The sequence below is a fragment of the Syngnathus leptorhynchus genome, chromosome 21 (genome assembly GCF_054491065.1).
Source record: "Syngnathus leptorhynchus isolate UIUO chromosome 21, UIUO_Slep, whole genome shotgun sequence".
In the NCBI taxonomy this organism is placed as follows: domain Eukaryota; kingdom Metazoa; phylum Chordata; class Actinopteri; order Syngnathiformes; family Syngnathidae; genus Syngnathus; species Syngnathus leptorhynchus.
Genome location: NC_141215.1, coordinates 1,548,484 through 1,563,315, shown reverse-complemented (window position 1 = coordinate 1,563,315; position 14,832 = coordinate 1,548,484). Strand labels below are relative to the sequence as shown.

Below are 14,832 nucleotides of genomic sequence, written 5' to 3'. Positions count from 1 at the left end.
TTCACATTTTGCAGGACATGAGACTTTCAGAGCATGAGAGACCCAGAGAGTGAGTGCTTCAATTGATTGCACACTGATTGCAGAGAGCACTCAAGCAGGTCACCATGACTGTTTGCAGCAAACAAGGCGGAGCTTTTGGTTGTATTTTTCCACTGATTCTCCACTTTCGCCAAACAACACGGTTTTCATGCCTGAATACGTCGTTTTGGTTGACCCCTTGCCAGTCTCGAGTCTCAAGACCCTTCCGGTGTACAGGAAGAGTGATGTCACTCACTGGACCTCTCTCTTCCTGTTTTTGTCTCACTTGAATGACCTAAAATGAAAATACGGTCGTAACGTTTAGGCCTTGTATGATAAAACCAGCCAGGGTCTTGGGTGACATCATTGCAACACGACAGCATGGAAGTCACCGATTGGCCGAGCAAACAATAGAAAAGTGAGACGGTAAAGCTCTCTGTGTGAATAGTGATGTTATGAGCTATAAAGCGACACAAACTGTTTACATCTCTGTTGACCAATCAACTGACGGATAAATCGGATTAAAAAAATTTATTAAAATTGATCTGATACAATTTTATTTTACAAGTCAAAGCCGTTTTCCACTATTTATTATTATTTGTATGATATTGTTTAGTGATATAAACAAATAAATAAAAATGTAACTATCATATAAGAGTGATTAACATACTCACCAAAAATTTGAAACTTATTCAGTTACTGGTGCAGATTTGTTTTTTTGTAGTAAAGGCAGATGTTTTCATGAAATGATAATCTGCTTGTTTACATAAATGAATGCAAACATTGATGAATAATTGCTGTTGAGAGGCTGACAGAAGATTTAGACCATTCAAAGGTAAAGAAATAGCTCTAACTGATTACTCGATTATTAAACTAGTTTAGTAAAATAATTTGACAATAAAATACTTGTTGATTAATTGGTTAATTTTGACAACTCTACATACAGTAGTAGCAGCATTGTAGTGGCAGTTTTATGTAATTCAGTTTAGACGTTATATCGTTTTTATGAGGAACAGTCAATAATAGCTAACTAATTTATTCACGTCAGAGAATTTTTACCAGTCTCAAAAACTTTTTTTTTGTAATGGGAAAACAAATTTAGGAGCTATTGGAATGGAAATGCGGGGGAGGGGCATAAGAAGTTCTACAAAGTGTACTGCTCAGAAGAATATTCTTGGGACACATTTGAAGCAAAGCACCCAAGAACTGACTTATCATTAAAGTTGATATATATTAACTTCTTTTTACACTTCTATGACATTGGAAAGTAAGTAACAGAGTCAACACCTTTTTTTTCTCCCCAATCCCAAGCAAATTTGGTGATCAACCAACTTTAAATCCACAACAATAAAGCTGCAAACTCTGGCTTATTCAGAGCAAAAACAAAGACAGTTGGGGCTCTTCGCTCTCAGTTCCGATAACTGACGGGCTCCAGACGCAACACGACTTCACGCTATGTGGTTGTGTTTATTTCCAGAACGGGTGACGTGCGCGCAACACTCCTCCCTATATGTGACTCGTCAGACGCTTGCGGGGGCTGCCATTGGTGAACTGTTGTTGCTGGAGCAGGTTGTGCCGTCGCCTTTGGGTGAGGGAGTGGAGAGAGAGAGAAAGAGAGAAAGGGGGGAGGCGGTATAAAATCTCTCTACCCATTCAACGGAGCTTCACTTTGGAGGAGGGCTGTGGAAAGGGAGGACTGGTGAAGTGCGGAAGGAACCCATCTGAAGACCACCTCCCCCTTTTTTTGTGTGGTATTTACCAACAACAGGCTTCTATCGGTCAACTGTGTCAGCGGATCTCCGCTAAGATAGCAAGCCGGCCTACCACGACACACTGCGCACTAAATGAGCACAGGACCACCGCACTTGGGTTTGGGCTCAAAGTGGAAAAAAAGACGCACCGACGAGCGCATAGTGAACGGAAAAAAGCGCACACAGGCCGTGGCCCTTGCCTTCCTCAATGCATACCCTTTGTGCCCGGGGAACCATGAAACCAGAAATCAACGCCGCCGTGGGATTTTTGTCGCGATTTCTGCGGGTAAAAGGACACGTAAACGATCGGCAAGTCCAAACATTCAACCAGAGTCTACAAGACATTTTGTCAGGTGAGTAAAAATTCTTCTTTAGTGAGATTCCATCCAAACAAACAATACAATGTGCATAACAATTTCACTAAAGATGAGTTTTATTTTCATTCGGCGCTAAAATGAGCTCTGAATTCGGTTTGGAATCGGACCGTGGGGGAGCCAGAAGAAGCCTTCTTTGTTCTCGGCGGATTCTCACTATCAGCGCCAGCAGAGCGCTCAGCTTTGCGCACCAAGAAAGCGACAGATCGGGGATAATGGCTGATCAAATCGCACAATTCGACGGTTCATTTATCACAATCGATTATTTTGCTGTCAAGAACCTATACGGAGAGCTTCGACGCGACCTACTTTGTTAGTAAAGAACTGGGGGGGGTTGACAAGGAAGTGCGCCGAGCTCGACAACAACAGTGAGACGCTTGCACGATTACGTAATGCTTTCGTTTATAATTAAATAACCACACAAAATTACCCTTATAATTATATAATTGCGCTTGATACTATCGATATTCCACTTCTTTTACACATCCTAAAGATTGCTATCCTAAATAAATATATTTTTGATAACTCATCAATTACATGACAAAACATGACTAAATACCTTAACTAAGGTTTTGGTACTTGTTATGACGTCATAATGGGTATGATTATCCATATAAGTAGAATTAGAGTAACGAGTCCTACTTTAGGGAATTACGTTTTTGTTTTTTTCTGGCCCTGGTGTAAATCTGCCATACATCTGCTTCGCTTCAGTATGGAACAGCGGATGATGACCTACATTCAGACCATTAAGGCCTTCTTCCATAACAACCCCCCAGCCCCCACATATCCAGCAGTAAAATTTGAGACGGGACCCCTTAACTCCTTCGAAACAGGCAAAAGCAACAATGTGAAATCATCTTTTTGTGTGACCGTGTCATATCATTCCAAAGTTGAGCAACAAAGACCGCAGTGTTCGATATTTAACTTCATATATACTACATATATGCGAGGTTTTGTCGATGGGGGGAAGAAAAAAAAAACCAACTCAGTGGGCTGGCTTGTAAACACAAAAGTTTCTGCAAAATGGATCCTGCCTCGGTGGGGGAGGAGGATGTTTTGGTGGAGCCTATAGCAGGACATTAAAGACAGGGGGTGGATGTGACGTCATTGGCGGGGGGGGGGAACTGAAAATAGACTCAACATGTACGGGAATTAGGTTTTTTTTTTTTTTAATACAGAAAACTGTTCTGTTTTGTGTGAAGGGGGATGACCGCATCTCTTTTGTGTTAAATTTTTGCTATACCAGACGGGCCTGGAAAAACTCACCCTATAGTATTTCATGTGTGAATAAATAAGCGTCTTTTGTTCAACTCTCGGCGTTAAGTGCGTCGTCTGACTCCAGCTTTCCCACCCCCCGCTCTTTGTGTCCTGGTTTTTAAGAATAGGCTGTGCAGAGCTGATTCCAATCCCAGCTGCTCTAGGGGGTTTGGAGGTTGGATGCCTTTTGTGGCTCAGCCCGACAGACCCACCAGTGCTTTTCCATTCGATTTGTATTTGCATCAGTGAGGCAGGGAAGGAAGGTGTGTGTGTGTGTGTGTGTGTGTGTGTGTGTGTGTGTGTGTGTGTGTGTGTGTGTGTGTGTGTGTGTGTGTGTGTGTGTGTGTGTGTGTGTGTGTGTATGGGGCTGGGGGTTTATTCTGGTGCCCTGTACATGAGCCTACTTCACTTCTTCATTTGCATCAAGGGGAATTTCAATATGGATGAGCTCTATCCAAGTAGACTGGAGTATTTTTTTTTTGTGTCCCTCGATAAATGAAAAGCTCCACACAAATGGCCGTCCAGATGAGTGAGATGTTGTGTACTTTTTTTTTTCTTCCTCATACGCCCAAGCGACAACACTTTCAGTCAAAGCCCAAAGGGGAAATGAAAGTGATGGCGTCACTCCTTACTGTGGAAAAACTTGCACAAAAACAAGATCCTGTTCCTTTAAGAGGGGGCGGTGCCACGCCTCCCAGATGGCTGGCTGAGACTTGGACTTTCTGTGTTTTTGTTCAGCCAGTCATGGGAGACTTTGTGACACTGACGGCAGTCGGGGGAGGGATTGTGCAATTCAATGAGTCTTTTTTTTTTTGTCACGTACGCACAGGGCGCTGTCGGACGCCTGTTTTATGGCCCGCTTATCAGGATCTTAACAGGTGGTGCTGTTTTTCTTCTCGTCTGTACGGCTGCACCCTGACAATAACTGCACTTAGTGAGATCTAGACTGACTATCCACAACTAAAGGCACTTACTATCTGAGACAGACTATCAAAAGTTCTAAAGTACCAATGAGGTGCAGTCATACAAATATGATCCAATCAATTATTTTGTTGTACATCAGGATCATATAACATCCATTCACTCCTAAAGCAACAGTGTTGTAAATTTGTAATACGAGCCAGATCCATTTTGTGAACCTCAATTCATTCACTTTCCACCAGTCTGCCAGGCACCATATAAGGATGAGAATTTTGACGTGTTTCCGACTTTTTCAGACCAAAATAACCAGTCTCGAAATTAGCGCAAATCCGTCGAAAACTTGTTTAACTCGCACCTGAGCAGCCTTTGAAGAGAGGAAGGTGTTTGTGTATGAAGGGAGTTTTTTTTTTTGGGGAGTGGCATTTGCTGCTGATAGACGTGCACTAATGTTAGCATTAGCTTGCGTTAAAACAATCATTAGTGTTTGTTTACCTCCTGTAATTTGCCTTATTTCTATTTGGTGTATCCAAGTTTTAGGTTTACCCCCTCCCACCACTACCGTAAATTCAACCTGTATCCTCTTCTTTGTGTCCTGACAGAACAATACAAGCACCACTGGTTCCCGGACAGACCCTGCAAAGGTTCAGGGTACCGCTGCATCCGTATCAACCACAAGATGGACCCACTGGTGGGGCAGGCGGGCCAGCGTATCGGCTTGACCATCCAGCAACTCTACCTGCTGTTGCCCAGCGAGCTCACCCTCTGGGTGGACCCCTTTGAGGTGTCCTACCGTATCGGTGAGGACGGCTCCATCTGCGTCCTGTACGAGTCTCAGCCTATGCCGGTGGTCATGCCGGGAACGGCGATCGCCAGCTCGCCCTCGGGGAACGGCGGCTCGGGGAACCCTATGGTGGACAGTCACATCAGCTGCAAGGAGGAATTGATGGTGTTGGGCAGAGCTAGTCCCTCCAAAGCTTACAACATGATGACTGTGTCCAGTTAAACGGCGCGCACTTTCGGCCGGGCTTAATAGTCGTTCAGGGTCACACCTTGGCCAGTCAACATGAATTTGACCGGATCAGGGCGAGCCTTTTTAAAAGCTAAGAATATGAAACGAAATAATGAAAGAGGAAAAAAAAAAAGAAAAAAAAAACTGAGGATGTGCTTTATCAACTAAGTGATGAAAACCTTGCAGGTTTGATACTCCCCCCCCCCCCCCCCCCCCCACACACACACCCACCACCACCACCCGTTATCATCTCTTCTGTTGTGTCATTGGATCAGCTGGGTACTCCATTTTCTTAGGAGAGTTCTTGTGGAGATGGAACTGTTGGGGCAGCTACACCACCCGATCGGGAACCCCCCCCCACCACCACCACACCCCTCGACTGTAAACATGGTGATAAACTTCATCCCTCAAGGGCCTGTCAGCATTGACTTTGCACTTTTGCTACTTGTGGTTATGGGTACATGCTAAAACACACCACAGAAGAAAAACAACAAAAAAAACGCCAAATTGTGCAGGAATTTATTCCTAGAAATGATCCCCCTTGATATCCAAACTTTGAGGTTGTTTCATTGAGGAGGAAGTTGAGGGTTTAGCCCATCGAGGTAGAGCAACGCTAATGGAAATTTGATTTTCTATAGAATCACCATTTTGGACCACAGGGAATCTTTACCCGCAAGCGACTGGAGCTAACATCCTCGACTTTCCTCCCTCAGCGACTCAAACTATTCCCGGTCTGTATGTAAGTGCAAGTGTTTGCGACACCTGTTACCTATGGATACCAGCGTGTCCGCTGCGATCCCACCAACCATGTTGTGTAGCTTTCTGGGGGAGGTCAGAGGACCTGTCACGCCCCCCCCCCCTTCAAATTAATGAATGTTGTTGAAATTCACAATCAAGTTCCTGTGCTTGCCCCCCCCTTTTCCTTCCACCATATGATCTCCTGTTTTCGCCAAATTTCAAAGTGTAGCAAAGAGGAAAGGGCCAATTCTACCCAAATCTTTTCGAATTGTCAGTGAATGCACTTTGACGTTAGATTGTGTGGGACGTGTACTTTTTTTTTTTTTAATCGCCTGCATTCCATCCAATCGAATGTCAACTTTTACACCATTTTTTTTGTCCCACCCTCCTCATCTGTTGTTCATACTGTAGCTCTCCCGGTTGGAATAGACGGCTGTCTGTCCGATGGAAAGTGTGAGACTCTGGATTTCAAAAGCGTTTTTTTTTTTTTTTTTTTTAAACACTGTATTTGTGAACATTTCAGAGCTTTTGATTGGAAGATGGAGGATGTTTGTTGGCGGTAGGCGAGAAGCCGTGGTGTTCTCGTGGCACTGTTCATGAAGCTGATAGGTTTATTCCCAAGGGTCTGGACTTAAGTCACAGACGGGGGGGCACGGAGCACTGTCAGAGGTTCATTTTTGACTTGTCAGCCTTTTATTTCACTTGTATCAGTGATCTCCAAGAGCCCTTACTTTTTAAAATGGAAGTCCTTTTATAAGCTTTGGAGGTGCATTTGCCTCACCTCTTCTCATGATTATGAGCCATTATTAATTTCAAAACGACTGCCAGACAACCTGATGGTCTCGACTGCCCTCAAACACATCCCGGCAGCTTTGCCCTCCCCCTCGCCCGACTTTTGAGTGCCTCAAGTGCCACATATCACCCCAACCCCCTCCCAGCTCAGACCTCCCTTTCAGCCAAAAGCAATGCCAGCACTGCTAGCCTGATACCGCCATCCTAACCGCACTTGTGCAGGTAGACTTAATGTGACACATATCACCGTCCGTCACCCATGGTGGAGTCGGCGGAGGAATACCGGAATGTGTGTGTGTGTGGGGGGGGTCTGTTTTGTGATAGAGAAGCGGGGTAGGGCCAGGGCCGGACTCTTGTCCAGGGCAGCTAAAATCCCTCCGGCCCTCCCTAGCTTCAAACGTATTCAGCCTCCCCCCCACCCGGATGCCTTCCGCCCTCCCCTCACAGTGATGGATAAATAAACCAGCACATACAAACATGGAAGCGATTTGCGGTGGGGAGGGGCGAGCGAGAAACTCGGACGAAAGATGAATAATTGAGGGTTACCTACCGTCGTTGTCTCGTTTTCATCTCACTGGATCGCGCTGCATTTAATTACTGAGTAGCATCATTGTTTACATGCATATGAAAGGATGTGACGGCTGCACCCACACCCGGTTCTGGAGCCGTATCTGTCACAGCAGGCTGGGTGTTTTTAAGCTCCCCTAAGCCTGAGAGGATCATGGGTAATCGAGCTATAGCCTCTGACGCACTGCTACCCCCCTATTTGCCTCACCCTCTGCTGATATGTTCGTCAGCACCGTGTTGGGGTTTAAAAAAAAAAAAAAAAAGCACGATATTTTTGTTGTTGTCCAAAAGAGGAGCTGGTTTAGTTTCTTCCCACCATCTCCCGATACGTGTCACACATTATTATGCTAGTTATTTTATGGTCTTGGTCACACTGGTAGATTCCCCCCCCCCCCCTCCTCTTCCCTAAAATGTTTATATATTTTATCCGTTTGAAGATCCAAAATTTGAGAAAACAACCAAATCCTCTTTGACGCCTTCTCAACCGTTACCACCACAAACAAAAAAAAAATCGGCTTACGTCCACGATAAGAGTAATAATTTTCAATTGCATCCATTCACCTCGTGCGTACATAGCTTACAGAATTGTCGTAGAGTGCTTGGTGTAAAATAAATAAATAAAGTGAGAGGTAAAATAGCACACTAAATGCACTAAAAATGTTAAAAAAAATTCTTCTGGAGACGAGAAGAGTCTCTCCTGGAATGTATTGCCAAACTCAGGCCTGGGACATTCAATATAAGACTCTTAGGAAAAAGCTTGTTAAACGTGTTAAGATGTGATATAGAAAGGGAACAGTTGTTGTTGGGTTTTTTTTGTAGCTGTTGTCAATATTGTCATCAACTGGTTGAATTATTGCCACTTTCACATTTGAGGTGTTTTACATATTGTAGAATGTAACGTAACTGTACAAGCGATGGTAGAGTGCATAACATATGGAAAGTGCCAATAATTGAGTTTTTTTTTTTTCCTCTCTGGGTTTGTTCCTTTTTCTAAGTCATCTTTTAACATGGTTAATGCTTTTTGTAAGTGAAGCCATTTTTGAAGAAAGTGTTGGCAAGGACCAAAGTTGTTTTGGTTGTTTAAAAAAAAAAAAAAAAAATGTTTCCAGAATCTGTAATCGTAGAAGTATCCTTGGTTTTGTTCATTTTCTTTTCCTTTTTTTTTCTCCCCTTTTTCTATTTACATATAAAAGCAGAAAACAGACAAAAAAATCTGAGCTTACCCAAGAAGAAAAAGTTTGTGATCTCATGTCATCGTTATCGTGTTATTATTTTTTTTCTTTCCTTGGGTATGTTGCGATGAACTGCTGTAAATTTGTACAGTTCATGTAAATTGATTGTGCGGAAGTTGTACAGATTTCTATATTTTGGAAGAAAAAGTTTTTTTTCTCTGTAATAAAAGATTTCCTATCTTGGCATCATACATCTGTGTGAACTGTCATTATTTGGCTGTTTTGGGGGCATTATTTAAAAGTGGAATTTTTAATGTTGGAAACAGACTGTAGTCCAGATTGGGACCTGACCATGTCAGTGTTTTGGAACTGGGACTTGGACATCAGAGCCAAAAAAAACTGGAAGGGAGATCCTGTGAACATTCTTTCTGTCTTAATAATATACTCTCCTCTCCTTTAACGTTTTAAGTTTACCACTTACACATTACCCTACCAAAAATGGTCAACAAATGAGAATTAATGGCACAAACATTGTTTTGAAACGTTTAAAAAGCTATTTTCTGCTTTTTTATGGCGTTCCGGCCTCCTTCCAGGGACAGCTAGTACTTCCAACATTTAAATCAAAAGACAAGCGTGGAAATCTGAAAATTATACATGGCGGGGCTGCTGACTTTGCAAAAAGCAAAAGTTCCGAGCCGATTTCGGCTCACTGGGATCTCGAGCGCAACACATCCAGCCTGTTTGAGCACATAATGGAGGCAAAACGAGGGGAAGAGCAGGAGGCAAGGCTCATAATAAGGAACGTTATGTGTCTAAAACCTTTGATTAAATACTTTGATGAAATATTCCATGTTGTAATTGGCATTAACATTAGTATGTAATATACAAATGAATATACAGTTAACTGCCACTAAATTATTTACGTTTTAAGGTCGCGCTGGATCGTACATTTTATTTTTAAATTATTGTTACTTACTGTTTTTACAATTATCTAGTAAAATTGCTCTCTCTCAACATATACATATATTTATATATACACACAAATGTGCCGGATTGTTTTTAAAGCGTGACTAAAACTTCAACAAAAAAACCCTTGTAAATAACTTTACAGTTTTTTCCTTATCATGGATTTCACTTATTATGGTAATATGAAATGTAACCTCCATGATAGAAGGGAGACTGCAGAATAACAGTTTGTTGGTGTTTGGTTCATAATCAAAAACACATTTTAACAGAGTAAGATATTAGTCAAGAATTATGTGTAAATCCAAAAACATTTAACTACATTTTGTCTCTGTGTGAAAAACAACATCTCCTAAAGGCAACCCCAAACAATGTGAACTTTTAAACAGGAGACAGATGTGAATTATTTGGTGCCATTTGGATTTTTTTTTTTTCCAATAAATGGGATAAAGGTTTTTTGTTTTTCTAACAGTCAAATTGAGCACACGTGGTTTACATTTGACTGGCTTATTTTGCAACCCCGTGGTTTCATCTTAAATAAATATTTGATCGCTGTCTGAACATGTCAGATGATCTTGGCTGGAAAGTGTTGACTGCTATTGCTTCGTTATAATAATTGCATACAAAGCTCATCTCCTAAACTAGTGGTGTGAGATTGTCAGTTATAAGCGAAAAGCGATATGAACACTGAGGTGACTGTAAACAGCCGCTTGAAATCTGATATCTCATCAGTACACTCTGTCCTTCACTCAAGTCACTCAAATTTGTATTAACGTGTAAGCTGGCTAGTTTTTGCTCAAAAGACAAAGCTAAGCACGTAAAGCCAACTCATCGTAGTGATGGGAAAATGAACCTTCAAATGTGCTTCATGAACCAGTTTTATTTTTGGACTCCAAATTGCACTTTCTGTTCAACATTGGGCTGACATTACACTGACTTACAATTTCCTAAACCCTTTATTTAAAGTAACAGTGCCATCTCGAGGAGTCAAAAAATACAACTGGTTCACGAAGCACATTTGAAGCTTCATTTTCCAATGAGTCTTATTGTCTGTTGTCTTTATTAGTTGAGCAAATTCTATGCATGTGGTGTGATATATCAAGTGCTGCATAGGCAGAAGTAAACTATCCAATGAACTATCATTCTATCATACCACCCAGGATTGTCCAAACAGAGAGCTTCATAATAATAGAAGAATGAAGGTCAAAAATGTCCAAAATTATAGGGTTCAATGTTCACATGCCAGGAGGGTTGTGTGAGGATATGGTGGAGGTGTGGCAGTTGGAAAAAGGGAGAGACTTTGTCCTCATTCAAACATGCAGGTGTGAGTTGGGAGAAGTGAGTGATGGGGGGGGGTGGGGCACATGTGCACATATACAGTTTGTGTTTTTGACACGTGCTTGTGCAAACATATATAACACAGCATAGACTTTTTCTTTGGACAAAGGAGCAGAGTACAGCACACTCAAATGTCTTATGTTGCTACAATGGCATAAATCATTTCTGGAAATTTGCTTGGACAGTTTAAGACAATAAATTTGGGAATTAGTTTTCAAATTCTTGGCAAGGGGATTTTAGTTACGCTGAAACTAGGTCAATTGGAGCGCTACCAAGGATGGCTTGTCGATGTGAAAAACACTAAATCCCAATAGGTGGAGGCTTGATATTTGGCAGTTTAAGTTGAGGTGCCTATGTCAACAGTGTTATGGCCTTGTTTGGATAGTTCCTATCTCGTCTTATATTGAACGTAAATAGGTCAAGTGTGAATAGTTGTTTTTCCACCTTCGACAAATTTTGCCTCTCGGATTCTAACTTGAATTTCTGCCATCGATCTAGCGCATCTTTCACCTATCTTTATCCCTTCGTGCCTTCTCCGAGCCGTCACCAGTCACCTCGCACATACGCAACAATTAATTTCCATTGGGTTGACTTGAAACACTGACCCTTTAGGGGTTGGTGAAGGATCATGTGACTTTACAGCTGTCATGGCTTGAAAATGGGTTTAAAATGCTTTTAGTTGTCTTGCATTTTTTTGCCGTGTGTGCGGTGAACATTTTTTTTTTTTGTTGGATTTACTCAATTCATTTTGTCAAGTGGTGGCACAAAATATCATCCAGATATTTTTTTTAAGAAGACTACTTTACTTCTCCTACTTGCAAGACTATACAGCTACTCCAAAATATATCTGGATCAAATGGTTTTACTTCGTGCCATCATTTGACAAAATAAAATTGAATGAATTCAACATTTTTTAAAGTGTACAAACCATTCACTCTGTTGGCTATTAGCTATTTTAAAACCCACATAACGCCACCTTGGCTCCTCTTGCTCCCACTCAAAAATAGCAGTCAGATGACTAGCTAGTTATTACATGTCCACCTGAATGAAGATAGGCGAGACTTGTGACATCACAGCGGTGCAATGTAGTAAGTCTCATGGAAGGGCACTAAATAGCAATAACATAAGACACAAACAAATGTGTTCCGTATAGAACAGAGATTTATGTTGATGTACCGTGCTCTTGATGGCAGAGAGTCTGATCAGTGTCAGACTTGTAGAGTGACCACAAGTCCGTTGTAAGACAGAATGAATTTATATGCTAGCTAGCTAACATCTGCTAGCATGTCTGCCTCTTGGTACAAGAGTTGTTTAGCAGGTAGTGCGAAACTATGTGTTTCCCATTTCAACCTCACAGAGAGATTCGTTACTGCTTGTTTACGACCCCACCGTCGGTTTCCTGTTTGATCTCGAAGTCAAGCGTTTGTAGATGTGATGTTACCCTAACCGAAAGTGTCTCTGTCGACAAAACAAATTTCCCAGTCCCGCATTCACTCTTGTATGACAACCAATGTGCTAATGATAAGCCATGGCGCTAAACCACGTCGACGTCCGTTTGCCTTTTCCCACATATGGTCTGCAAGTTGGCGGTCAGACACGCTGGCAACATATTCTTGCGGCCAGCCTCTCCCAATCAGAAGGCTCTCAAGGACTCGCTGAGCAAAACACTCCTAAATATAGCCCGCCCTTGAGGTTCAGCAAGAGGCCCTCTGCATGTAGCTGGGCCACACACTCACACAAACGTGGATTCATTTGATTTCAAAAGAACCTCACAGTCAATATCGTGAACTTTTGGGTGTACGGACGGGCACAGCTGGAAGGCCTTCTGCATGGTTTGTGTCATTGGCTGTTAGTTGATAGGGGAAATACTGTATTCCCCTGGGATACAGAAGCAAGGCCAGGAAATTTTTCCAATCCGCAAAATACTGTTGTGTTGCGGATCAATTTCTAACGCAGGTCTGCTCATGATGAGCTCGACTTGTAGGCACGAGTTCATTTAAATCCCCTTGTTGCTTGTAAACAGCCCGCTAACCTGAAACAACGTGACGATCTGCAACGTGACAATCGACACCGTGTCTCTCGCGGTTTATTCGCTTTGCAAGTCAAGAGAACGCAACACCTCAGCTGTTTCCTGTTTGTGATGATGTGAAGCGATGAGCAGCACAATGGAGGGGGAAAACGCGGTAGGCAACGGAACGGAGTGAATCGGGGATTTGGAAAGACGAGAGAGCGAGCGTTTAAGAGCCGAGAGGAAGTGGGGGGGAGTGGGCGCATCACATAAAAGGGAAAGTTTATAAAAGAAAGATGATAGCTGACAGGAAGATGTAGTCCTCATCCTTCCTGCAATGAGTACATCTGTGGGCGCACACACACACACAAACACACACTGTCAAACTCTATCAAAACACCCACAGTTGAGATGTAACAGTCTGCGGCAGACACACGTTAGTGAACACACATATAGGCGTAAACGGGTTGGGAACAAACTGTGCCACTGTTAAACGGGTATGCTAGTCTACTACAGCATGCTAACAGACACGTACATACAAGAACACACACACACAAGTCAACACACTCATTAGCACAAAGATAGTTTGGAATTGGATGTTTAATCCCACTAATTCATGAACACCACATTCCAAACTCTCTTGTTTTGTCCCCGGGAGTTAAGCAGTGAAATATAGATAACAGAACGACCTACATAAAATGGCAGCTTAATAACTAACTCATTTCCCTATGGCATTAATACGTTACTCATTACAGATCAGATTGCCTCCCAAGTCAGACAAACAAGTCGGGAATGGTTGAAAAAAAAGAAAAAACCTGTCAACCCCCGGTGAAAAGTATTTAAAAAAAACATGTTTTTATTTAGAATTCTTGTTTTGGTACAGAGTAGTTGTTGTAGGGAGGAGCTACGTACAGTACATTATGGTCTGCTGATTAGTTGGCAGGGAACGGATGAGGAAGTGGAAGGCATAATGGTTTCGGCCTTCATATGGTGATCCAAACTGTTATATGAAAACAAACTCTTCAGACAAGAACGAAGAACTTGGTGAAAATTACATTATCTTTTGTTTATTGATACAATTTGGACAGCCAAGGAGGCTGGGTTTTATATTGACGTACTAGCTAGCGTAGCTTCCACCGTTTTCACATCTTTAACTGGCTCCAGAAAAACAAATTAGGGATTAGAAATGTAAAATCTACATTTCACTTAGATGATTCAGACAATGCGGTTAGTGGGGTAGCTGCGTCGCAGCTGTCGACGGTTGGGGGCTGGTATGGAAGGGGGATATTTGTGCAGCGACACCTCCACCCACTTTTGGCAGGCAGTGGGTTCCACCCATGCCGTACATTCCTATGTACCGCTATATTGGCCTACTTGTGTCGAGGAGTTGGAACCAAACAGACAAAGGAGAGGGAGGGGGGGGAGTGAGGTAAATTACGACTTGTACACATCGCTCCGGAGACAAATGTTTTCTGTACGTGACTCAAGGACGGAGCGTAATATAACGACGACTAAATAAATAGTTCCCAGTGTGCACAACATAAAAGCAATTAAAAGCGAGTGGGTAGATAGAGACACCTCCGTAAGACCTCTTATATGGAAAACATCTGCAAATTTTCTAATTTCCCTCCTGCTTTTCACATATTCCCCCCACACACACACACTGCACACAACACTTTTGGCTTCTTAATGGCTCTCCACCACAGCCGGGGTTGTTTTGGAAACGTGAAGGGGGGGGGAAAAAAAACTACCTAAGAGCATTTCTGTGAGAAGCCAGTTGAAGTGCTGACCTCTCGAAAAAAGCAACAAGAGACTCTCAGTGGGACGGAAAAGCTGTAGCGAAGGTCGGGAATGTCGCGGTGCTGTGACTCTTCGCTCTGCTGCGAAAACTGGTGCGTTGATGTTGTTTACTTGCTCGGTCGCC

At 42.5% G+C, this 14,832-nt stretch overlaps 1 protein-coding gene across 1 annotated transcript; it reads left to right on the top strand.

Annotated features, from left to right (window-relative positions):
• Positions 1 to 1,579: 1,579 nt before the first annotated feature.
• btg1 (B-cell translocation gene 1, anti-proliferative) lies at positions 1,580 to 8,850 on the top strand. Its single transcript, XM_085902287.1, has 2 exons — positions 1,580 to 2,122; positions 4,921 to 8,850. Exons 1-2 carry the CDS (start codon positions 1,978 to 1,980, stop codon positions 5,322 to 5,324), a joined length of 549 nt encoding a protein of 182 aa, XP_085758413.1. The 5' UTR covers positions 1,580 to 1,977; the 3' UTR covers positions 5,325 to 8,850.
• The last annotated feature ends 5,982 nt before the right edge of the window (positions 8,851 to 14,832 follow it).

Excerpts from the sequence above, each read along its gene's own strand:
- btg1 (XM_085902287.1), top strand. The coding sequence starts at position 1,978 with ATGCATACCCTTTGTGCCCGGGGAACCATGAAACCAGAAATCAACGCC. Across the intron at positions 2,123-4,920 it reads TCTACAAGACATTTTGTCAG|AACAATACAAGCACCACTGG; the intron begins GTGAGTAAAAAT and ends GTGTCCTGACAG.